The 24154-nt window shown below is 46.9% G+C and overlaps 1 protein-coding gene across 4 annotated transcripts in view; it reads left to right on the top strand.

Annotated features, from left to right (window-relative positions):
• The window catches only part of LOC149372630 (sodium- and chloride-dependent glycine transporter 1-like), a 143894-nt gene that overhangs the window by 66461 nt on the left and 53279 nt on the right, over positions 1-24154 (top strand). Inside the window, exon 1 of one of the 4 annotated variants that reach the window (XM_089567160.1) lies at positions 14426-14995. The exons of 2 other annotated variants lie outside the window; for them this stretch is intronic. In XM_089567160.1, the coding sequence (XP_089423286.1) occupies positions 14882-14995 (114 nt within the window). In that variant the 5' untranslated portion in view covers positions 14426-14881. Of the gene's footprint in view, positions 1-14425; positions 14996-24154 lie in introns of those variants that run through there. One more of the 4 variants, XM_089567156.1, reaches the window with a different exon arrangement.

The raw sequence follows: 24154 nt of genomic DNA on the forward strand, positions 1-24154 counted from the left end.
AATGAAAGAAAAGCGGGTGCAGCCCTTTGTCCAGTACCTCAATGGCCTGGGCAGTCTTGCTAGCCCAGTTGCCAGAGCTAGCCCATCCCTCTTCTTCGTGGGCCGCCGCTACTTCACGCGAGGGAAGAGGCACCCGAGCTTCCTTGCTTGACCAGTCCGCGGGCCGACCGCACGGCTCTCAGTGTGGTGACGCATGAGCACGCGATGCGCGGGCCGCGGGTGAACGGACCGTCGTGTGAATTGGCCTTTATGGTGCCTTCCGTACACAGTGCAGCAGGTAAGCCCGTTGCCATGCGACCGTTGCCATCTAGATCGTGTACCGCTACAACGAAGCAACGGCTATAACGAAGAAATTGTCACCGATGTCTCGCTTCGTGACATTAAACGTTATAACAATATTCAAATGTATATAAATCTATTAGAACACCGCAAGGGAAGGAAGGGGGTCTGAGATGGAGAAGCCTTATGCGTGATCAGACTGTTGTCCTTTCCATCTACTTCGGACACCATCGGTGCGTTTTTTTCACAGCTTCCCTCTTCTCTGATAAGTTGCTTCTGTTCCAGACAGTAGCTGTAAAACCCCTGCTATCTTTCCAGCCCGTAGAAAGTACGCTCAGTAGAGGCGCGACTCATTTTACATTGCCGTACTCAGAGGCTGGACAAGTGAGCTTTCTCCGGGCTTGCTGAACGCATTGTCCTTCCTCGTCTTCGCCAGGCAGGTTCTTCTACTGCCCGAAAACAAGGTTCACGGAAGATTTTTTTTTCTTGAGCCAGGGCTTATAGAAGCAGCAAATTCGCGACTTCTTTGCGACAAGAAGTTCTCCCCCCCCCCCCCCCCCCCCACACACACACACACACACTAAAATAAACACAGCAGTTATTATCCGCACAGAATGTTCTGCGTACTTCTTGGATATTAGTAGCACTTTTGTATTTTTCTAACACGTTGACATAATTCGCCGGGATTTTGTCTTATGCAGATGACAGTTCCACATTATTATGGAATTGAAGATATTAATATAACTGTGCTTAGGTGAACGAAAACACTTCCTTTTCCGAAGCTCTGCGCCATCCAGCAACGACTTAAGAAACCGAAGCCTGCTGTACTTTCATCTTGCAAGTTCTTTGCGATCGGTTTTAAAAAATTGCAACATTGTGCTGTTTTCCGCAGCATAATGCAAAAAACTTGTGACCATCCGCGACACTCAATGGACATCCATAAGGCCTGTTTCTTGCTTTCTTGCCTTCCTGTCATTGTTAAGCAGCTTCCGATGAACTGGAATACTTTACACTCCATATTATTTCTTTCCAGACGCCGAAGAGGAGATAGGTTTGCATTGTTCACCGTGACGTGTGCCGATACGGTCGAGCTGGAAACACGCTAGATACACCACCACATTGAAGCAATATGTGGGATAGACAACGGTCGGGTGGATCTGAATGCTTCATGCTGGCAAGCAAATTCATTTAGCTGGAATTTGCCTTTTTCCGCGCTGCATTCGCCCAGGCCCATTCCAGTCCATGAAAGCGACCTCGGTAGGCGGGGATAGCGAGCGATGAGCGACGTAGCTGGTCGATTGCTAGTGCGCTCCCTAGATGGCGTTGCTCTCCAATGCAGTGGCCGCCTCCGTTTTTACTTTCGACGCTTACTCGCACGGGAGCATGCAGTGGCTCTTAGCTTGGAACGGCTTCAAGTGGGAAAGTATTAGCATAATGTGATCGTACACCCCTGACGTATACTGCTGCCGCCAGCTACACTTGTGCATAAAGCGCATGCGCGAACGCGCTCCCCATGTGTCAGTCTTTTATTTACCTCGTTTTTTTTTCTGCATTTTTATACTCCAACGAAGTATCTCGACGAAGTATCTTGAACTAAGTATATCGACGAAGTATCGAACGGTAAATCTGAACAGGCGCCCACGGTGAAAGGTCATAAAATACACAGGGTAGGCGAAGGAGGACAAAACAATTTATTGAGAACGAAATATTGGTGGATGCAGTCCCTCAGTCTACGATCCAATTGGACTTGGCTACAGCAGTGCCCGACTGACCCAGCCATTAATGGTTTGCGTGTTGCGGGCTTGGCAGCTTCCCCTTCCACAGCTCTAGCGTTTGGTTTTCTATTCTGACGACGTGTTCGTTCTTTTGGCATGCCCAAACCATATGTTATACAGGTGCTTCAAATTATTCAGTGCACATTTTTCTTTAAAAAGTCTTTACATATACGTCTGGGAGGTCTGTGCAGGTTTATTATACGGCAAGGCGGACATTATTTACGTAATTATGCAACGAAAAAGACTTCATAATTTTTGGTTTTAGGACACAAGATAACCTTGAGAAATTGAAGGGCTTCGACACAGAAGGCAAACTCAGTTTATAAAGTTTCTGAATCAGCACCGTACTTCGAGATACAGAGCGTAACGGGTTTGGCAGCTGGTTAAGTTGGCTTTTCCGTGTTACCTGTAGATAAAATGTCGTTGGCGCACGTGATATCATCACGGGAACTATGTCAACATAATCTACGTCCTAAAAACGTTTACTGTGTCTGCATTTGATTCAAGGAATACCCATTTTATCAATACGCGTTAGGGGAAAGCTAACCTGAAGAGACCTCAAAAGCGTTACTTTTTTTTTTTTTATCACGTTCGATATATCGAGGGATGATGCCAATTCAGAAATGTCAAAACTGCGCTAGCCTTCGGTTTTGACGGCCTTCAATGTTGCAATAGAGACTGGGGCCCTAAACTGGAAATAAAACTTAGTCTGTTAATTTTAGTCAGTTTTTACACTTTTTATTGCACTCTACCACATAATTTCCGCATTCGCGTAAAATCGCGTCACCACTTAATCGCGTAAACTAAAAACAGCACACCGATGTATGTTTCACGTCTTTTGACAAAAAAATTTGCATTGAATAACTGAAACACCCTGTAGATTTGAAATTTCGTCGCAGTATTGTCAGTTAATTTTTATAAGTGGTTAGGTGGATTTTGGTACTCAATTTTCATAAGTGGTTGGGTGGATCTTGTGCAACGTGCTTGGATGTTTAAAGGCGTCGACCTCCAATTGCCTAAATACTGCTTCTTTGTTTGTTTCCTGTGCAATGTGGGCAGAGTCTTCTACTTAATTTGTAATGTTGAACCTTTTCCCTAGATGGCGGATGGCGTTAACTGGATAAATTCGAAGAGAAGGAAGCCGACTATTGAATTGCGTAGAGCGTGAAAACGCGAAGCCAGAAAGGATCCATTTAAGATCATTCAAGAGAGTGTTCCCCACTGTTTGAAGCGAGATCTAAGTGTCTCAGAAGGCGGAGTTATGAAAAATATAAAACAATATTACGTCCAGGTGATATGCATAGAACGTGCCTCCAAAATAGTTCATATACAAAGGATATCTGCGCAGTGCACATTTTGTCCTCTCCACACCTATTGGGTGTTCTACCACCTCAGACTGTAGATCCACAGAATATTTCGAAGTCAAGCTCTAGGCATTTTAGGCAGAAATTTTAATGGCCGTGTGCGAAACACAGTTCCGGAAAATATCTGTGCCGCCATATTTGAATATCCTGTAATATGTACAGAATGCAAGAAGAAATGGAGGACGGTAACAAGGGGGATACTTTCATGCTCCCTTTTACGCTTCCACTGCGTCCAAGTCAAGCATCAAGGATCTGCGGCTCGCATGGACCACCAAATTAAATTCTCATTCGTGTGCTTTCTATACTATCGGAATATGCGGTGGGCCGGGTGCTCAGCGTTTGGTTGGTAACAACTTTATTCATAGTCCTGCAGAGCTTTTGCCGACGGGGCCTTAGGTCTCCCACGTGGGGACGTCGAGGCGCTGCCTCGCCGTCGCCTCGCGGGCCTGCTGGACGGCCCAGAGTTGGTCCCCGAGGCTGGGGCTGCGCAAGGCAGCGGCCAACCGCGGCGGGAGGGTTCCGGAATTAGCACCGTGAAGGTTTTTGGTACAGTCCCAGAGCATGTGAGTTAAAGTGGCTACATTGGCGTTGCAGACCTTGCATATATTTGTCGGGTATGTACCGGGGTAAAGCCTGTGGTATAGTTCCGGGTTGGGGTACGTGAGCGTCTGCAGTTGTCTGAGGGTCACCGCGTGCGCCCTGTCCAGCTTGTCGCTGGGCGGAGGGAAGGTTCGGCGGGCCAGGCAGAGGGCCTTGGTAATTTCGTTGTAGCTGGTCAAGCAGTCTTTGGTGCTATTCCACGGACGACGGTTGCCGGCGCGGTTCGCGAGCTCGCGCGCCTTGGCGTGTGCCGTCTCGTTGCGGTTGCGATACGTCCTCGATACTTCTCCCATGTGCGCCGGGAACCATTGAATTCTGGTTTGGAATTCTACCTCCTGCTGGACTTGCCGGTTCCTCAGGACTTGGGCCGCTCTCTGTGAGATCCATCCTTTGGCGAAGTTTCTAACCGTCTGACGCGAGTCGCAGAGAACCACGGTGCACGTCGGATCCGTGAGGGCGAGTGCCACCGCCGCTTCCTCCGCCTCTTCTGCGCGTTCGCACGCTACACTTGACGTTATGCGCGTTTTGCCGCACGAATCGACGACCGCAACCGCGAATCGCGAGCGTTCTGCGTATTCCGCGGCGTCAACAAACCTTGTCCCCGTATCGTCTCCATGGCTGTGCAGGAGAGCTCTGGCCCTGGCCACTCTTCTTCCCCGGTTGTGTTCCGGGTGGACGTTTCGTGGAATCGGGTCGACTCTTAGCGTTTGTCTGATCGCGTTTGGAATGGCGACTTTCTGGCCTTGTTGTACGTGGTAACGGATGCCGAGACTTTCCATGATCTGGCGGCCTGCTGTCGTTCCCGTTAATCTTTCCAGTTGTGAAGTGCGCTGCGCCTCGGCGATTTCGCTAAGCGTGTTGTGAAGTCCGAGCTGGAGCAAGCGATGCGTGCTGGTAGACTCGGGTAGACCCAGTGCTATCTTGTACACCCTGCGAATGAGGACATTGATCTTGGCTTCTTCTCCCTTGTACCAGTTGTGGAATGCCGCAACGTACGCAATATGGCTAATGACGAAAGAGTGTATGAGTCGTGTGAGACTCTCCTCCCTCATTCCGTTTCTTCTGCTAGTGACCCTCTTGAGGATTCGCATGGCGTTAGCTGTCTTGTGCTTTAATTTAGTGATCGTTTCGCCGTTGACGCCGTTGGCCTCGATTATCATGCCGAGGACCCTAATTGTGTGTACTATCGGGATGGTTGCTCCGTTTCTCGTACGTAGTCTGATCTCTTCGTACTCGCGCTTTGTCGTTGCCGCATTCCGACCACTCCCGGGTGGTCTGCCCCTCTGCGTGGGGCGGTAGAGTAGGAGTTCTGACTTTTTCGGCGAACATCGTAAACCCGTACCCTCTAGGTATTCCTCTATTGTCTCGATTGCTAGTTGCAGTGCCGTTTCGATGTGACCGTCGCTGCCTTTGTGCACCCAAAGGGTTATATCGTCGGCGTATATTGTGTGCCGGACGTCTTTCAGTTCTTGTAGCTTTTCTGCTAGGCCGATCATGACCAGGTTGAAGAGCGTGGGCGAGATGACGGAGCCCTGCGGGGTGCCGGTGCTCCCCAGCGTTTGCTCTTCTAGCTGGAGGTCCCCTGCCACTAAAACAGCTCGCCTGTCTGTCAAGAAATCTTTAACGTAGTTGTACGTGCGTACACCAAGGTTATGCCGCGATATCTGGTGTAAGATCGCCGAGTGCGCGATTCTATCGAACGCGCTTTCAAGGTCGAGGCCGAGAATTGCTTTGGTGCCTCTCGTCTTGCCATCAAGAACGTGGTGCTTCAGTTGTATCATTGCGTCCTGCGTGGACAATTGTGGGCGAAATCCTATGATGGATGGTGGGTATGCCCCTTTGTGCTCTAAGTGGGCTTGCCAGCGGTTAAGCAATGCGTGCTCCATGGTCTTGCCGACGCAGGACGTCAGCGATATGGGGCGAAGGTTTTCGAGGCTCGGTGCTTTTCCGGGTTTCGGGATTAGTATCATTTTCGCAGTTTTCCATTGTTGCGGGAGGGTGCCGCGCTGCCAGCAGTCATTGATAAATGCCGTTAACTGTTCCACGGATTTGTCGTCAAGATTCTTCAGGGCGCGATTCGACACACCGTCAGGGCCTGGCGCCGATCTGCTGTGTAGGTTGTGCAGCGCCGTCCTGATCTCTTCTGCACTAAAGTCCTTATCCAATTCTACATTCGGATCCCCATCATAAGGGCCGTGTTGTGCAGTCGACGTGTGCGGCAAGTACTTGGCTAGTAACTGGTCGGTCACTGCATCTTCACCGTACTTCTCGAGCTCCCTGTGTAATAGACGTGCGAGGCAGTCAGTCTGGTGGGATTTGGTCTTCGTTTCGTCCAACAGATACCTGAGCAGGTTCCACGATTTCCCGTTGTGCAGTTGTCCATCGACTGCATTGCATAACTCGTCCCATTGCTGGCGGTTGAGCGTTCGGCAGTGCTCCTCGATGTTGCGGTTGATCTCAGCTATTTTCTTTCTAAGTCTCCGATTGAGTCTCTGGCCCTTCCACCTGGCCAGGATCGAATTCTTCGCCTCGATGAGATGCGCCAGGCGGCTGTCCATCTTGTCAGTTTCAACCTCAGTTTCGACGGTCTTGGTTGACGCTTTGGCGTCTGCAACCAGCGAGCGGGTCCAGGCTTCGATGTCCGTGATTGTATCACCTGCAGATTCTTTTTGGTCTCGTTTCTTTCTGAAGTCTTCCCAGTCGGTCCATTGGAACTTTCGCTTACTGCCCTGCGCCTTGTCTGGCGTCTGGACGTATATTTCGACGATCATGTGGTCGCTCCCAAGGTCGGTCGACGTGTTTTTCCACGTGGTGGCCGTCGTCCCGGTATTTCGGGCGAACGTAAGGTCCGGGGTCGTGTCTCTGGCGTCTCTAGGATATTTTTTTTTTTCATTCAGTTATTAACCTGTGACAGCCGGAATGAGAAATATGATTAAACGCATCATTTCGGTTGTAAAACTATTCGAAAAATATCTCTGCCTCTCCCGTAAACGAGAGTAGAGTAAGCATGAAATGTTTACGGGCCTAATGTCATCTCGGTGGACACCCGAACCGCACCGTACAGGAAGGGAGGAACGCCACCACCCGTTCGGCGCGATGCCTTGCCCTTTGAACGCAGCGCTTCTCCCCCGGATCACGTATGAGAACGAAGTGTAACGTGGCATTTATGTGCTTTTTGCACGCGTTATTAGAAATCGGAAATTATAATTCCGTGCATTATCAAACCCACAGCTCCACTGATATCGTGATAAACATTGAGAAGGCACTGGCAGCAGTTATTTTTTGTCTCGTTTGGAGACCAACCGGCGCTTGCATGCCGGTCGCGTAGGAGGGCTTAGAGAGTCTCGTTAAATCTCGTTAAGTCTCGTACGGTGCCCGGATGTTCTCGTTTCAGAGCCCGGATGACTGGAATTCAGTGCCCGGATGAGTGGATTTCAGTGCCCGGATGACTGGAATTCAGTGCCCGGATGACTGGAATTCAGTGCCCGGATGACTGGATTTCAATGCCCGGATGACTGGATTTCAATGCCCGGATGAGTGGATTTCAATGCCCGGATGAGTGGATTTCAGTGCCCGGATGATGGCTCTCGGTCTCGGCGTGACGTCACCATACTGCCGACAACGGGGGCTAAAAGCATTTCATGCTTAAAATCGTATTAGTCAACTCTGTCGTATTCGTAGCGGTAATCATACAAATGGAAGTATGACGCCCTTCATGCTTTGAGAAGGAGGCCTTTATGGATAATCGATTAAACGTTGATTTCAAGTGCATATTATTCTACCTGCTTGGGAAAATTGGGTGAAATATCTGAACTCTCCGTTCTCAAGGAACACATTCGCCTGAGGCTAAGGCATTTAAACAATGTGATGCTGTTAGCCAAACAAACGACGCTACCACGTGGAATTTCCAAGACCTAAGTATTACACCCCCTTACTCGTCCACTTGTGCGGCGCCCTCTCTCGAAAGTGCTGAAAACAAAGTGTTCGGTGTTGACTTGCTGCGTTGCCGAAGTTGTCGATTCCTTACGTTTGCAGCAGAAGTATAGTTTAGGTAATGACATTTGCGAGCAGCGTCACACTAGTTCTGCAAACACCTTGAGGTGCGCTTCATGCCCATCATCGAATCGGCGAATAGGAATCAACGGGTAATACAGGTTTAGCACCATCGGTCTCTGCGACTTCATTCTACTATTTTATGTATGTCTGACAACCTACGTCAACGAATATTGCAAAAATTTTGCCAGTTCGGCCAGCAGATGTAGCCTAAAACTTGTGTATCATGTGTGCTGGTCATTTCATGCGACACAAGCCAGGGAGCTTAACTCCTACACTTCATCCTAAGCGAGCCGGTCGGTAAAATGCGGATTACATAGGCGTAGCGGCTTAGGCGGCGCTTTACTACACGAGCTGATCATGCCGCTCCCGACACACGAAAATATGAAAAATCGGCTTGAGTTGACATCGTGTGTTGTGAACGCAGTTCCGGCTCCTGTTTGAGTACGTAGGATGCGCTTTTACTCATGCTGCCACCGCAGTGCTGATATTTGGAATGCGTACAAGCTACGAATGTAGGCATCCAAATTTTCTATATTCTGTAAAAAAAAAAAAAGAAAGATGCGTCCTTGTACTCAGTAGAAAGTGTTTCATCCCTTTACGCGAAACATAGAGACAGAAAAACAAAGGTAGATGTTGATGGTAGGGAGCTCATTGTATCCTAGCCGTTCGTTAAACGCTTGCATATTTTGGCAGGTATACAGCGCGATTCTTGACGTACGACCAATACACGTTCCTCAGCGCGTGCTTAAACGAACTGTCTTTAGTGATGCGTAGTTTATTTTATTTTTTTTAATCCACCGCCGGCGCCGATTTAGTATGGAAGATGTAACTGGCGCCACTTTGTGCAATCATTCTTCGATTGCAGTCGCTGACCTAGGTTAAACGCCCTGCCTTCAGACCTGTGTTACGAATGTCTGTTTATCCAAGCCCGAGATAACTTAACCGCTTCTCCTATTCTAGACAGTGCAGTTTTTTTTTTTTTTGAGCATTCCTGCCTATTGCTCCTTTTTTTCCCCCTTGACGGCATCTCTCTAAAAGCCTGCCTGTCGGAGAGGTAAAATTAGCATGGCCGCTGGTCGATTCAAGCATGGATATTCGGTTGACGTGGTGCCTTAGGCCAGTGCTTCCAGGCCGTCTGGCTCGATATCGGCTTGGTCGATGGCACTCTGCGCATGACGAACTTGGAAAGAAAACATGGACTTCTAAAATTAAGCCAGTCGGTGCGACTTTTCATTCCCTAATGGATCCAGTGCCTCTTTCTTGTAGAGACTGTGTTACTATATTCAGATCCCGAGCTACGAATAAGTAGGGTCGCTGAAGCTTCCATCCGTTATTTCGAGCTCCGCCTTTCCCTCTCCCCTTCCTCCTTTCTCAGGCCTTTGTCAGCACCGTTTCAGTCATCGTCAGGCCTTTGGGGGGGGGAGGGGGGGAGGCGCGTCTGATTTATACTTTTTGTTGTTAATTATGATTTTGCTGGTTTTGGTTGCATGGCATATAGGTCGCAAACCGTCCTAGTCTCGCAAGCTGCAGCCGCCGTTGTTTGCTCCACAAAGTGTCTCCATCGCTCAAACTCAAACTATCCAAGCTCTAGCCAAGAACGTTGGCTTAGTTCGGGAAACCGTGAAGCAAGTGTTGCTTCGCGCGTGTTGCTGCGTGGGGCGTCATCACTGAAAATGCTGAGTTCTGCTCTTCTTCCGCCTAAGAAGCGTCTTGTCCTGTTCTGAAACAAAAAAGAGCAAATAAAATGCATCAGAAGATATGAAGAAAGTGCCACGCATTTCTGGCCGTTCTTCATAGCTAATAGCTGATAGTCAAGAGGGAGGGGGCAGGTGGAGAGGTTAACCAGCGGAAGGCACCGGTTTGCTGCCCGGTCCTGGGGGAAAGTAAAAAAGGAGATGGGGGGGGGGGGGGGGGGGATAGAAGCTTTTAGAAAGGAGAAAAGAGAGATGATTATTTATGTGTTACGTACAGGAAGTGAGGACTTTGCATAGGGAAGCCATGTCATTGGCTATCGCGTATGCTATGAAAACATGTGCACTTTTCATGGTGCATTGTTGGGCACTACCACATTCCAATGCGTTCTTTATTTCTTTAATTTGTTTCAGACCTTTTCCAGATACTGTTGCATAGTCGATATCGGGCGTTTCAGACAGATCATCCGACAGGTTTCCCGCAGCAGTGTCTTTTCTTAACTTAACCGAGGTCCTAAAAAGCATCGCTCGCGCAGTCTTTCGCGTTAGTTGCTAAGCAAGGATTCGGCAACTGTTTCATAAGATGACACACACTGCAGTTTCACGCCCGGTCGAAAAACACGAGAGAAAGGTTTTTATCGCCACAGCAGATTTTCTTTTTTTGCCAATGAACTTGCAGTAACTGTAGGAAATCTTGTAATGACGGCAGGACATTGTGTAGTTGCTACTGAAAAGTATTAAAGAAAAACTAGAGCGCTACAGAAAAATGCTACAGAGCAACAGAGAAATATGTCGGTACGCCAAAACAACAAACATTCTGTCGAATTTTTGACACAGTTCTGTTCTTTTCTTCAGCTGGGTGGGCACGTTTCAAAAAGAGCGTTCCAAACTTTTTCATTTCAACTGCTACTCTGTGGTGAGATTAATACACCGCTGTTTTTTATCGCTGATGGGTCCAGATTTCGTTGCGCAGTGCTGCATCAAATATTCACTACGACATATCAAACACGTACAACCTTGGTCAAAAGCCTTCATGCACATGGGTTACTTTTCACGTATGACTCGCCTCGAGCTATAAATCTTTGTACCGTGAGAAGAAAAGCCTCGTATTTACTCTTCAAGACCGAGAAAGTAATTTAAGGAAATGAAAGCTGGAGAGGTTGGTCGGCGGTAAGGTGACCCTGGCCTGCTACCCCCCCCCCCCCCCCCCCCCTGGGGAAGGGGGAAAGGGAAAGTAAAAGGAGGGCGAGAGTGGGAAAGGAGTATGGTGATGTCATAACACAATGAATTGCTTGGAGTCGTCTATTTCTGTGTCTATTGGGGTCTGTAAGAACTCCAATTTAGGACAGGAAAGTCAAACTTATGGTCTGAGGACTTCTAACCAAGGCGGTATATTTCTAGCAACCTACGGCGGAAGCTATCTGAGGACACTCGCAACTACGCGAAAGTGAAATGGCCTCTGATAGTTCTGCTAGCGTCAACATCTGTTAGAGAATCTGTGGAATGTGAAATTAATCCACAAGAGAGGCCACGGCAGGCCTTGGCGCCATAATTAGAAAGGTGGTCGTGAATGCGCCTTATAGCAGCGAACAGAATTATAGTGTAAGCAATGTTGAGTTCATTTAAAGCGTTTGAATATTTTGCCGCTTCGGCGAAATTAAACGTGAACATATTCGTGTGGTCTTTTTGTGTTTAATATTCAAGAATAAATTGGTGCTGTTAAAGCGCGAGCAAAACATTTAACAATTGTTCGACAGTGAATTCAATGGGGATAAGTGAAAAGAACACAAAAGCTGTAAGTAGTCTTCAGACCACATGATACGTAAGTTTATTTGCATGAAGCTGTTATCTCGACAAGGCACCAATACAATATAAATTGTAGATCCCTTTAAACGTCTGAAAGGAATATTTATCCATAATCATGGGAAATACCACGTATATTTCCTATTTAGCATGCGTCATATTAATGGAATTGTAGGTTGCAATAGCTCTATCCGCGGCGATATTTCAAATAATTTGATGTTTTGATGGCGTCGGATTTACTGTCTTTGATTTTCAGGATTACCGCAATATTTCACTCTACACGGCGTTCCTGTGTACGTCGCCTTCTAGCGATGCTTATATCGAGGTAGGGAACCCTGTGTTACAGAGAAAGAAGTGTTTGTAACGTTTACAACGAGTCGTGTTCACCAAGTGCGGCCTTGTTTCGCGCCTTCAGGGCGTTTGAATAAATAAACTTCATCGATAGCAGTTTAGCAAGGTATTTAAAGTAGCAATAGGAAACAGTAATTATAACTTGCTTGATGAGAGGGACCACAGCGTGTGCGTTGTTACTGCCTCGCGTGTCGCACAAAAACGCAAAGGGCTTCAGCGTCATAGGAACCTGCAAATGGAAATGGGTGGTAATAAAACAATTACAACTGCAGAATTACTCAAACCGAACGAGAAAAGAGCTTACTTATTCAACAAGATTCGCAGGAAAATTCTTAATAAAAAAAAATTGAGTTCGATATTTAAGTTCATCTATAATAAACAACTATGGCTAAAGTAATTTTTAACTGCCGGGAGTTCGGCATGATATGCGAATCAACGATAGCATAATCGACTATTGCTGATAACTTTCCTTCCCATAAATTTTACATATTTTTCTCTCTTGTACAGTTTGGAAGCACACCCAAGTTTGTTTCGATGAACTTTTTGTAGAGTAGCGTACATTTCAGAGTGTTCAAAAGTATAGCGCGAGAGTAGAGGTTTTATTTTCACTGAAAGATGTTCGTTCTTAAGTGTCTCTTGATATACCTTGGATGCTGTATAGATTTTAAAAAATCTTGTGTTTTGTTTTGGGATGTGCCACAAAGTACGTAATGAACACTTTATTGCCACATCTTTATTTAATACACTTGACTGCACTAATATTTTTTTCTTTCTAGAACCTTAGTACATACTGTAGTAAGAACACATGGTAGTACATACTCAGAACGCCGCATCTATGAGAATTTAACATCGGTTCGTTGCAACTGCAGTGATGTAGGGCAGAGGTTTTTCTTATGCTGGCGAAGTATTGGATTGAACTACGGTACCTGTCAATTGGAATGTTCTAATATACCTTGACTGTGTTGCCCTTTTTTACCATCATCCCGGCGTACGGCTCGTTTACTGTAGTGTGTACAACAACAAAGTTGATGGGCGAGACTTACTTCAACTGTCTGTCCTGGCCTGTGTTGTTGAGTCGACAGGAAGATTAAAAAATCTACTTTTACTTCTTGAGATTGTGTCGATCTCCTGACGCATGCGGCAATTTGTTGAGAAATCTATATCTGTCTCTCCTTAGTTTGTTATTGGAAATTTTCATTAATATGATTGTTGTAAGTGTGCAATCGCGAATTAGAATAATTATATTCTCCGAGTGCTTTTCCTGCGATAACGATTCATGAACGGCTGTCATCCGGCGCTCGTTAATGGTCACCGGTGCGAATGGCTTCACGAAGACGTCATCTGATTACCGGACGACTTCTAACCTGATCAACGCTGTTCGTTTCAAGCGAAACTGTTCGTTTCAAGCGGGGTTCGAACCCCGGACCAGGACGAATTTTTCTTTAACTACGAAGTTTCTGAGAAAGCTGTATAGCTTTCCTTTGTAGCCATATGGCTGCGCTCGGGTGGATGTCAATGAGTAATTACTCCCTTATTACAAATCTACTCCACCTTGGGGGTTTCCCCTAAACATTTGACCAAGCGAAACTAGAGAATTAAAATATGATCGCAGATTTCCTTTCCAGAATTCTCGAATTTTCTGCATTCTCTTGTTTCTTGAACACTCGCTGTTCCTCTCAGTTCTCTACTTTCCTGAAAGCTCCCGGTACTACTGAACGCTAAAGCCACCGTAAAAACGCACGCGCTCGCTACATCGTCCTCGCGTATCACATCATTCACAACTAAAACTGAACACGAAGCCAAGCAAAAACATTTTTATTTTGCGTGTGTAAGGGAGCACCCGAGACATGTGTTCATCGATAGACAACATAGCTGATTTTCCTTCCTTCTCCTACGGCCTGCATTGACGCGCCTTGCTGATACCTAATCAACCTAACAGCGCCTTAGAGAATGCAGGGAAGTGGCCGAGCAGTGAAGGTAGATGTTCGGCAGTTTTTCTCCTCTTCATGCTCTTTCGAACGAGACTAGCGGGCCGCTCAGACGCAAGCACCAGACTCTTGACGCTACGCTCACATTTGCCGTTTCATTTACGTCATCGATCGCCAGGATGTCTGGGGACTTTCTCCTCACCGATCAACGCTTTTCATTCATTCCGAGCTGGGGTATAACTTGTCTTGGTCATGTTTTCTTTATCCGGAGGTTTCTACTTCTTTACATATTTGGTTCCATGTCTCGTATGACTTCAAGGCACTCATACGTATACATTCCTCCAAGTCCTTCGTATCACGCTCGTCATTCTAACGGCACGGCCACTCAGAGAACTGAGTAGGCGTAAGCACCGACCTTTTGCGCTTCTTTCGTTTCTCTCATTCGTTCCACCACCCTCTCCGTCTATCCCAACGAATCCATGGATTGTTTCTTTATCACGCCCGGTTCGTTTCTCCCTTCAAGATCAATCAGGTCGATACGTACGCTCCACGCTGTCGCCGCAGCGCCAGCTACATCTCGCCCCGAACATCGCACTCGCCACAGCTTCGTTCTCCCAGCCGCTTCTCTCTCCCCTCTTCTTTTTCGCTATCCCTTCAGCCCCCGCCTTTCGGACCCTTTCCCTTTGCTCCCCAGTTTTCTTTCCCGCCGACATAGATGGCGTTGGCGGCAGCGGCTGTGGCTGGTCCCTCTTCGCGGCGCCCGACAGTCACGTGGTACACTATCAGCGGTGACGCAAGAGTGACGCGCTCATTTTGTTTGTAAATACCAATGGGCCCGCGCCTGCACGCCAATGCCGGCGGCGCCGAGATTTCGTCAAGGCGCTGCTCGGTTCTTTCGCGCCGTCTGCGGGGGCCTCCGCGAGTGAGGAGGTTTGGTTGGGTTAGGTTAACGTTGTCGCCCGCCATCTTGAAGCCTACGTGAGTCTGTCTGTGTATCCCGGCTGGGGCCAGTCGCTCAGTAAAGCTCGCGCACGATGACAACGCCGAAGCACATGGTCGCCCGTTGCTCCCTGTCGTCGCCGGCCACTGTACGCGGCTTTGTCCTCCTCAAGTCGTTCGCCAACCAGATCGACATCTCGCCGTCATACGTGAGTTCGCATTCAGGCGCGAGTACTGTATCTCTTACTTTCTATATCCACGTGTTCAAAATCCTCGCCATTGATTTTTTCGCCAGCAATCGCGGTGGGCCTAGAAGCGCGTGGTTTCATTCCCGGCAAACGAACCGATGCGTATACTGCGTCAGGAAGCATTCTTGAGAATATTTGTTTCGGCGTGTTTCTCCGGCACCCTCCCACATCAACCCCTCCTTATTACCTGCTCTGCCTGGCCGAGTGATTGATTTCGAAAGGAGTCTACCTGGCAGTCATCCGCTGTGAACGCGTTTCACATACGGCGGCCAATTAGCCCCTAAACTTGTACGATTTAAGAATCACACAAATCGAAACCTGCACATAAAGCCGAAGACGATTCAGAGCGCATAATCTTGGCTATAAAAATAACTTTACACTTATAGCACTCATTGTAGTTTTTGCTGCCTTATATGCTTGCTTTTGCAAAGCTTAAACACGTCTTCCATATAGCTCATAGATAAACCAATAAATGATGACTTGTTTGCAATCGATTGCGGCAAAGTCACTGCAACGCGTAGCAAACATGTGTACGAACTATTGTTTGAAAGCAAATTTTTGAAACTTATATCTGTATAAAGCGGGTACGTGTCTCGGGTTGCCCCTAATAAACACACCTTTAACAATGTGCGTGCAATTTGTCACAAATAAATATCTAAACATCTTTAAGAATAAAATTCCCTCAAGCTGTACGACAGCATTGATTAGGGATGTAATATTCTCTTCTTATAACTTGTCAGTGGGGTCGTGACTACTTAGATATCCCCAGCCGGTTTGAGTTTTGAAGTTTTGTGGTACTGCCACTAGGATAGCGAGTCGTGCTGATTTGACAACGTAATATAGGTGTTCCCATATAACTTTGCAAGTGTGCTTGCGCACATATGGCATAAACATGACTGACCGATTAATGTTGAAAGCAGGAAGTAATTGGCATCAGTTTATCTTTTGGCAGACCAAGTCGATTATATATAAAAACCAGCAACGTTTTCTAGAATTTACGGTTTTAAGAAGGTTTAATAAATAGACAGTTAGCATTTGTGCTGCAATTTTCAGACCGTTTTACTTACTCATTGTAACACTCACAAAACCGATTCTAAACGAATTAGGTGAATTAGGTATAACTACATAACCAACATAACTCCGCAAACAGTGTCCTTGGGTATCTTCGGCGCAACCTTGCTCTAGCACCAAGTTCTCTCAAATCGCTAATTTCACAATACTCACATTTTATATCGACGATATTGATTTATTCCTTTTTTTTACGGCACTAATCAACTCGATATACTATGGCCATTAAAGGACGAGTTTCATTTAATGTTTCACAGAGTATGCGAGTGCATTTAGTCACAAAAACTTTTCGCTCTGCCTAAAAGTTCTTCCTTTTATGCACAATAGCTCTGCATTGTCCAGCGCCCTGCAACGTCTGTTAACTGATTTAATGCCGTACTGTATAGACAGTTTCGCTGGAGCGCACTTGAAACGATTCATTGTGGCAGCAATGCATTATGCCTGTTCGTTCCCTCCTATCTTTTATTTTTGTGTGTTTCATGCTCTTCTGAGGGCAAGGAAATGTCAAGGTTACACGTGCGTCTCGCTGTCGTAGAAAGAGGAGACGCTATTGAATGAATACTTCAGATGTTAGCCCGGTAATATACCTTACTCGTCGGTCGTCTCTGTACACTCTGGCATTTCTTTGCGTTGAGATACTTGTTTCATGCTATCACAATAGTTGTCAGGCTCTGCAAGAGCTCTTATCAATGAATATCATATCCAAGACAAAGAGCATGTCTGAGGCTTTCTATCGCTTCATTCGTAGATTTATTTTGTTCCGTTAGACTCTTAGATTTACTTCTTCGGTAATAAAAAGTACAGTTGGTTTCGGATATGGTCATGCAGAGCGTCAATATCCGCAGTGACAAAACAAAACTGCGTAATGAAAATCATGTTTTCATACAGGCATGCATTGTCTGCAGAAGTAAAATCAAATGTATAGAAAATGCTCGTTTCTCACTGCACAGAGATCTTGAGACGTTGCGGAAAGTCTGAACAACAAAATTACGTTTCCTGTATATTCATAACATTGTCTCATTTTTTTAATAGTTTCAAGTCATGAAGGCGAGGTCTTGTCGAACGGGGTTTCAAATAGTATCCAAGAATGGTGTTCCAGATGGAAAATGGAAATAAATAATGCTAACACCGCCTTTGCGAGGATTACTAGGAGCGTTTTACCATTTTACTAATATACAGATCAACATGAAATTTTTTAAAGTATTGTTTGCGGAATCAAAGCTGTAAAAGATAGAATAATACTTGCTGCTGGATGGCGAAAATACACTCTCAGCTTCAGGCTAACATAGAAGACTTATTTGAGTTTTCTAACACTGAGATGACACCCATCATTAAACCACACCACTCACAAGCCGGTTCTGACGTTAATAGTTTTGAATGCTGCATTTCTGCGTTTCCGACATTAATTACAGCCAGGCTCTATCGGAGAGAGAGAGAGAAAGGAATTTTAATGAGGGAAAGGTGGAGAGGTCGGCCGGTGGTAACAAGGCCCTGGCCTGCTACTCCACACAGTACCACCGAACTTGAAGTGCGCCTGAAGCTAACAAGGGGAAAACATTCTTTCAAGTGGAAACCAGACTAATTGGAGATTAAACGCGTCGACGGCCGCCGCTGTGGCTCAGTGGTTATGGTGTTCGGCTGCTGAACCGAAAGACGCGAGTTCGATCCCGGCCGCGGCGGTCGAATTTCGATGGAGGCGAAATTCTAGAGGCCCGTGTACTGTGCGATGTCAGCGAACGTTTAGGAACTCCAGGTGGTCGAAATTTTCAGAGCCCTTCACTACGGCGTCCCTAGGTCGCTTTGGGACGTTAAACCCTCATAAACCAAACCAAACCTAAACTTATCTGTTATAGGGACACTCAGGATAAAACAAAAGTTGCCCTATATCGACTGATTACCGCATTTTAATTACAGACACTATACCAAGTAAGAACGGAGCTTGTATAAGCCAGTAAAATAAAAAAAAAACGAAATTTAACATTTTGCCACCGTCGTAAGCCGCTATGACAGCAAAAAACTTTCTTTCGCGCAGATCACTGAGGCTAAGCTAAACCAATATTCACTTCCAATCGCTGATCATGGATACCTATTCCGACTTGACGCCACAAGTTTGAATCGAGCGGCGGAAAAAAAAAAGTATGTTACTTTATTAAATACAATTTTTGGGCAACAAATGTCTGTCTTGCTTCCGAACAAACATCAGTATATGCAGAAAGATTTGTAGAATTGACTTTACTACGAACAAAAATTGGATGGAGCGGTCGTCACTTTAATGTTCTTTTCAATGCTTGCGCGTGCCCATGCAGGCAACACATTTGGTGCGGTAAGAACGTTTCGCGGGCGAAAGATGTGAGGTGCTGCACGTGTCATATGTGGAGAACGAGATAAAATATGGCCGCTAATATTATTTCATATATTATGCCAGACAACAACAGCACGTGGTTAAGACGTAGCGCCACTCCGCACCACCGCACTGTAAGCGGCGTGCGGTCGCTCCACAAGGCGAGCGTCTGGAGCGCTCCCTCGCGACCGACTTTTTCCTCCGACGGGAAGGTCAGCGGCGACGCTAGCAGACGCAGGCCACCTCATTGGCTGCTCCTACGCGGTCTGCTTCGCTGCGCGACTCGAAGCGGTGACCGCTCTCCTCCTCACCGGCCTTTTTTTCCCCTCTCGGGTCCCCAGAGAGACATCCTCCCTCGACCCTCTCTTCGGTCCGCCGTGCTTCAACCGACAACTTCCTCCCCGTCCTCCTTCTTTCATGCTTCGATCGGAAAAAGAAAACCAGAGGGAAACAGAGGACACGAAGGCAACGAGGGAAGGGGAGATCCCTGAGAGAAGAGAAACGAGGGAAACACCCCCTTTTTGACGTCACGTTTGACGTCATTCCCCTCGAGTACGAGAGTTGCGCTGCGCCACAGGCACAGAGGTAATGGGGAAAGGGGGCGGAGGGGTCGGCGTGTTTTGAGGGGCGCCGTCGGGCGCGCGCTCGCGTTCGATGCGAGCCGACGAAAGCTGCTGCGGCGGCGGCAGTGGCGGTGTGCGCCTCGCATTTGCTTGTTTAACCCTGTAGGAGGGAGGTCGATGGAGATCTGCGCGCCCTGCGCGTGCCACTGGTGTTTTGTGGGATTCGTAAGGAAGGAGTTTAGTTAGCGAGGAGCAATCTGTTTTTCGCCGGCTCCGATTGATGTCGCGACGATCTCGCCGGCGGTGTGCCCTGTGATAAGCGTGCGGTGCTTCTTGGCTGCATTATGAGGGGTTTCAGCGGGGCATCCACATTGCAGTGGAATCCAAGGGAAGCCAGTGAAGTCAAAAGGAATCAGAGTTTGTGACTCGTCTGTTCACTATGCTAGAGGGTTGGACGGAAGACAATGGGTCTTAATGAGACTTGTGGCTTGGCTAATTGGTTGAGGTCGAAAGAAAGCGATGTTCCGCGTAATTGCGCACACGGAAGAAAAAAAAAGGACGGGTGACACTGCCGAACGACTTGCTATTCGGCCGTAACGCAGTGATTACAGGCACGTTTCCTGATGCGCGCAGTATTCGCAACAAGGAATAAAAAAAAGCGCTCTTAAATCCTAAAAATTAGTAAAGGCATGTCACGTTCCAAGGTGTGCCGGTCTTTTCATATAATGGTTGTTTCAGCGTGGGCTGCGCGAGTTCCTTAAAAATGGGGCTTTTGAAATAGTGCCAGGAATCTTTGTGCTATCACGTCTTGTCGACGGCAGTCCGATAGTCAGGAAGACACCAAAAAGGCCTTCGAAAAGAAGCTGCTTATTGGGCCGGCTTGTGCCCACAAAGAACTGAATGACTCGGCGACAGCAAATGAAACTACAATAATCTGGAACGATGTGGGAGCAGTCGCGCGTAGCCGCGATCAATCGAAATAAGTTCGCTGGCATCTCGCGTCACTAACAAAATAATAAAGTCGCATGCCGGCGCCTTTCAGCCTGAACAAGCAAACAATGCAAAATGCGCGGCAATCGCAAGCTTTTCATGCTGAACGAATCCGAAGTTCTGTCCGGCCCGGCGTTGCTCCTCAGTCCCGTCGCTGCTCATTGACTACAAGCACTGTTTAAAACTACATCCTGACTAGCGATAGGAAGGTAGCGAGTTGCAGACGCAATCCGTAAACGAAAAACAAGGCTTGACACTATCGGACAGGCTATACAATACTTACCCTTCGTTTTCGGATGCAGCCCGAGATGCACTCTAACATTATTCAACAGCACCTCGAGGCTAACAGGAACACAACGCACACCACCTCAGCGGTTGTCTTATTTCCGACGACCACCTTCTCGAGTGTGGTTTTGTTAAATAGCCAGGAGGCATTTCAAAATTCTTGTGATAATTTCTGGCGCCAGTATCGTCTTCCGACTCAGCGATATTGAGTCGTGATTTGTAGTAATTAATCGGGACAAATAATTTCCGTGGGATGAAAAGGCTTTTCACAAGCAAGCACGTTTAGAGCCGGAGGTGAAGCACATGTTTCTTGCCGCAGTTCCTTTCGCTTTCAGCTTTGTGCCACCGAGTCAGGGAAACAAGGAGACCGTCTCGATCACGCCTCTGTGCCTAGAACGCACACAGGTTACGTTATAAGCACACAAAAGAACGAAAAACGACGAATTGCGCCATCAAATAGTCCGCGGGGGTCGCGACAAAGCACTGCTCCTCGGATGGTGCTCTTTTGCACAAAGAACACCGGATCGAACCAGCTTTGAGCAGCATATGAAGTTACTTCATCGCGTTACGGAGAAGCTTAGTGACAAGCAGGATAAGTGAAGGTTAGGCTTGGTTCTATTTTGTTTTATGAAGTTAACGTCCCAACGCGACTCAGATTATGAGGGACGCTGCAGTGGAGGGCTCCGGAAAATTTCGCTTACCTGGGGGCTTTTCACACGCACTGACATCGCACTGACACCGCCTCCATGGAAAGTGACCGCCACGGCCGGGATCAAACCCGTGTATCTCGGGTCAGCAAGCACCATAATCGCTGAGCCACCACGGCGACTGGACTGTATTGAAGGATTCTGTTACTGATTCACTATCTTGTTAACTACGTATTACTACTTGACAGTGTGTGTGTGAGGGGAGGAGGGAGGGTTGTTGGCAATGGCAAATTCGCAGCCACTGACAAGACGATGCCGTGTCATCTTTGAAATGAAGAAGAAGTCGTTCTCAAGAGCGCTCAAGCACGAAGAAATCTGGCGCTTTTTTTTTTTCGAGAAAAAAAGTCCTATCGTCTTATCGACAAAGGTCTCCTATCGACAGAGGTCTCAGTACACACTGTAACAGTGGCTTGCGCGAAACATATCATGAAGCCCAGTGAGTGAGGTCCGTTAACGGTATCTCTCATTATTTCGATGGCGCTGTTTACAACTATTCTGCTTACTTGTTTCCACATTAAGACTCTTCTGATCGCAAGATATGCTGGGACACAGTCTGACCAGCTTGAGTACGGAACAGATATTCAGAGACTTCGAGCGTTCCCCGGGTGGAGGGGTGGCAAAGATAGCCGTGCTGCCACCCCCCACACTGTACAGACAAGGCATAGACAACCAATGCATAATCTTTAGCCTCTGTATGGAACTGTACAGATATACCGTCAGAAAACTATTTGTGAAAGTCTTTGTAAAGCCCGCTCTCTTCAGTAATTCTATTAGCAGCGATTCTAAGGACCATGTGAGTCAAGACCGCAGTGATAACATGGCCCTTCTGGACGACGCACACCAACGAGCAGCTGCAAGATTGTTTACCACGAAAATCCAGCAGCTAAAGTGGCCTCTGGACTCAACGCGCAGTTCGAGGTCACGTGTATATGGGATGATGATGCTTGTGTGCATGGACGCGTTTTCTTATTTTACTCATCATAGGTTTTAAATTCATGTCTGCCAGTACTTTCACCTGAAATTCAAGTCGAAAATACTTGCGTATGTTCGTCACAGCAGTGAACCCACTGCACACCTAAAGTTGCTGCCTGAAGAATCAACTTGAAGCTCCACTTGTAAAACGAACATTATTGGAATCAGAAAGGGCTTAGTATACTGACAATCAAGAAAAAGTTGACACTGGGAGTTTGGTGCCATTGTGCTGTTTCCGAGCCGCCTGTAGCTCGCTGAAAATGACAACGAGAATTTAAAGACTTAAGAACGGTGCTGGACGACAAAATTTTAAATGTCTTCTTGGTGCTTGCTTGGTGGGAAAAGTACATATTGCAGGAAATGCCTCGCGCATTGAGCACGCCTAATAGATGGCGGTAGCCGCACACGAGTATCAGCCAGGTTCTCTGACTGCTGAACGGGCCCCTTCTTCGCCGGCTTCTGTTCCTCGAACTAGGCAGAGCGCATTGACTCCCTGGTCGCTTTAGCGGTTGTAGGAGCCTCCAAGATAAACCGTTTTCCTTAGCTCGACAGCTCCCTCGACCTCCTTCGCTGCTTCCTGTGCTTCATGGGTCGCCGTGTTCAGTCACTTCTGATCTTCCTTTTGGACAGCGCGCTCAGCGTCTCTCGCTTCCTATTCGTCGACCTTAACGACGAGTTTCGCCTCCCTGGGAGCCCTCTCATCTTCTTGTGCAGCTAAGTTAGAGTAGACAAAGCTATATAAAACCGTCGTGTCAATTGACTCAACCGGCTTCGCTGCATTGCACGGCACGGCGTCAAAGCTGCTAGGAACCAGCACTTGGAGACGCAGAACGAACGGAGGAAAATGACGAACACGACGGCCTACAACACGGAGCCCGAGAGGAAACCAATTGCAAGACGTTGCTCGAGAAGCTGTAGCAATGGCCGAGTGGCCTGGGGCATGGGAAATCAAAACATTTGTTTGTCCCGGCACTGGTTCAAACCTCGTTCAGGTGATAAAAGATTTCTTTATGTGCGCTTCCATTTTGACGGAAAGGTTCGGAATATTTTTGGATAAATTCGGTTTCGTGTTCTCAGAAAGAAATGCAGCGCACAGGACGGAGACATAGAACGGGAACACAGGATGACGCTGTGTCTCCGTCCTTTGCGATGTTTTTCTTTCAGCAATCATGTACCGACTCGCCCAGCTCTCCACTCTACTGATTCGTGATATTTTTCATATATTCACTATAATTACTTCAGTTTGCCGAGAACACGAGGTAAAAGCATGTCATGCTTAAAATCTTATCATTGTAATCATGGTTATTCAATTACGCTGCGTGTACAAAGAACATGTGCAGCTATGTTACCGAGAACTCCTTTGTGGTTCAAACTGTATACAATGGTTAGCAGGAATGAAAGCACAGCGCAACAGAATGGCCTTCATCCTTCCTCTCCCAGGGTAGTGTTCAGCGCAGCACTGAACGGAATGAAAAAAAAGCTTCTACGCGACAGCGTATGCAGCTCATTCGGTCGAAAAGCCATCGGCATAGTAGTAGTGGGCTCCTCGTGTCGGAAATAATCGCGAGATGCGTAAAAAAAAATCGTATCATGGTAACTAGTGGTTCTAGTAATTGATGATTGACTGGTGTGTGATGGGCACTGACGATTTAATGAAATCATTGTAATTGACTGAGTAATTAAAGAAATGAAAAGTTTGAAAAAGGGGGTTCAAAGGTATTAAAATGCTCATAATGAAAAGCCAATGGCTGCTAATGATAATTAGATAATTCAGAGTGTGTAATTGATCAGTTAATTCATTGAAACAATTCAGCAAAAAATTTAAAATTCATTTGTTCCACCACCACCTGCAACACGGTGTCCCGTTCCACTCTTAAAGGCGAAGCTTAAGCGTCCTCTAATTTTTTAGTTCATCAACCCGTTCTATCAAAATATGTCTTTAGACTTGTTCACAAAGGAAGGTTTTATGCAGTCATATATACAGATTAATGCATGCGCATGTCATTACCACACAGACCGCGCGGCAGCATCATATCTAATACTGGCGTAAAATGCTCTCAGGAGATTACTTGTTTCTTTTTATGAAATCAAATGCTAGTGGACTCATAAAATAGCATTGGAGCAGTGTGGGTATACTGTAGTGTGCCGCTGCAACCCCTCAGCTGTTATCCGTTGAGGGGAAATAAATAGTAAT

Source organism: Amblyomma mixtum, chromosome 1, assembly GCF_055824585.1.
Source record: "Amblyomma mixtum isolate Tamu chromosome 1, ASM5582458v1, whole genome shotgun sequence".
Taxonomy (NCBI): Eukaryota; Metazoa; Arthropoda; class Arachnida; order Ixodida; family Ixodidae; genus Amblyomma; species Amblyomma mixtum.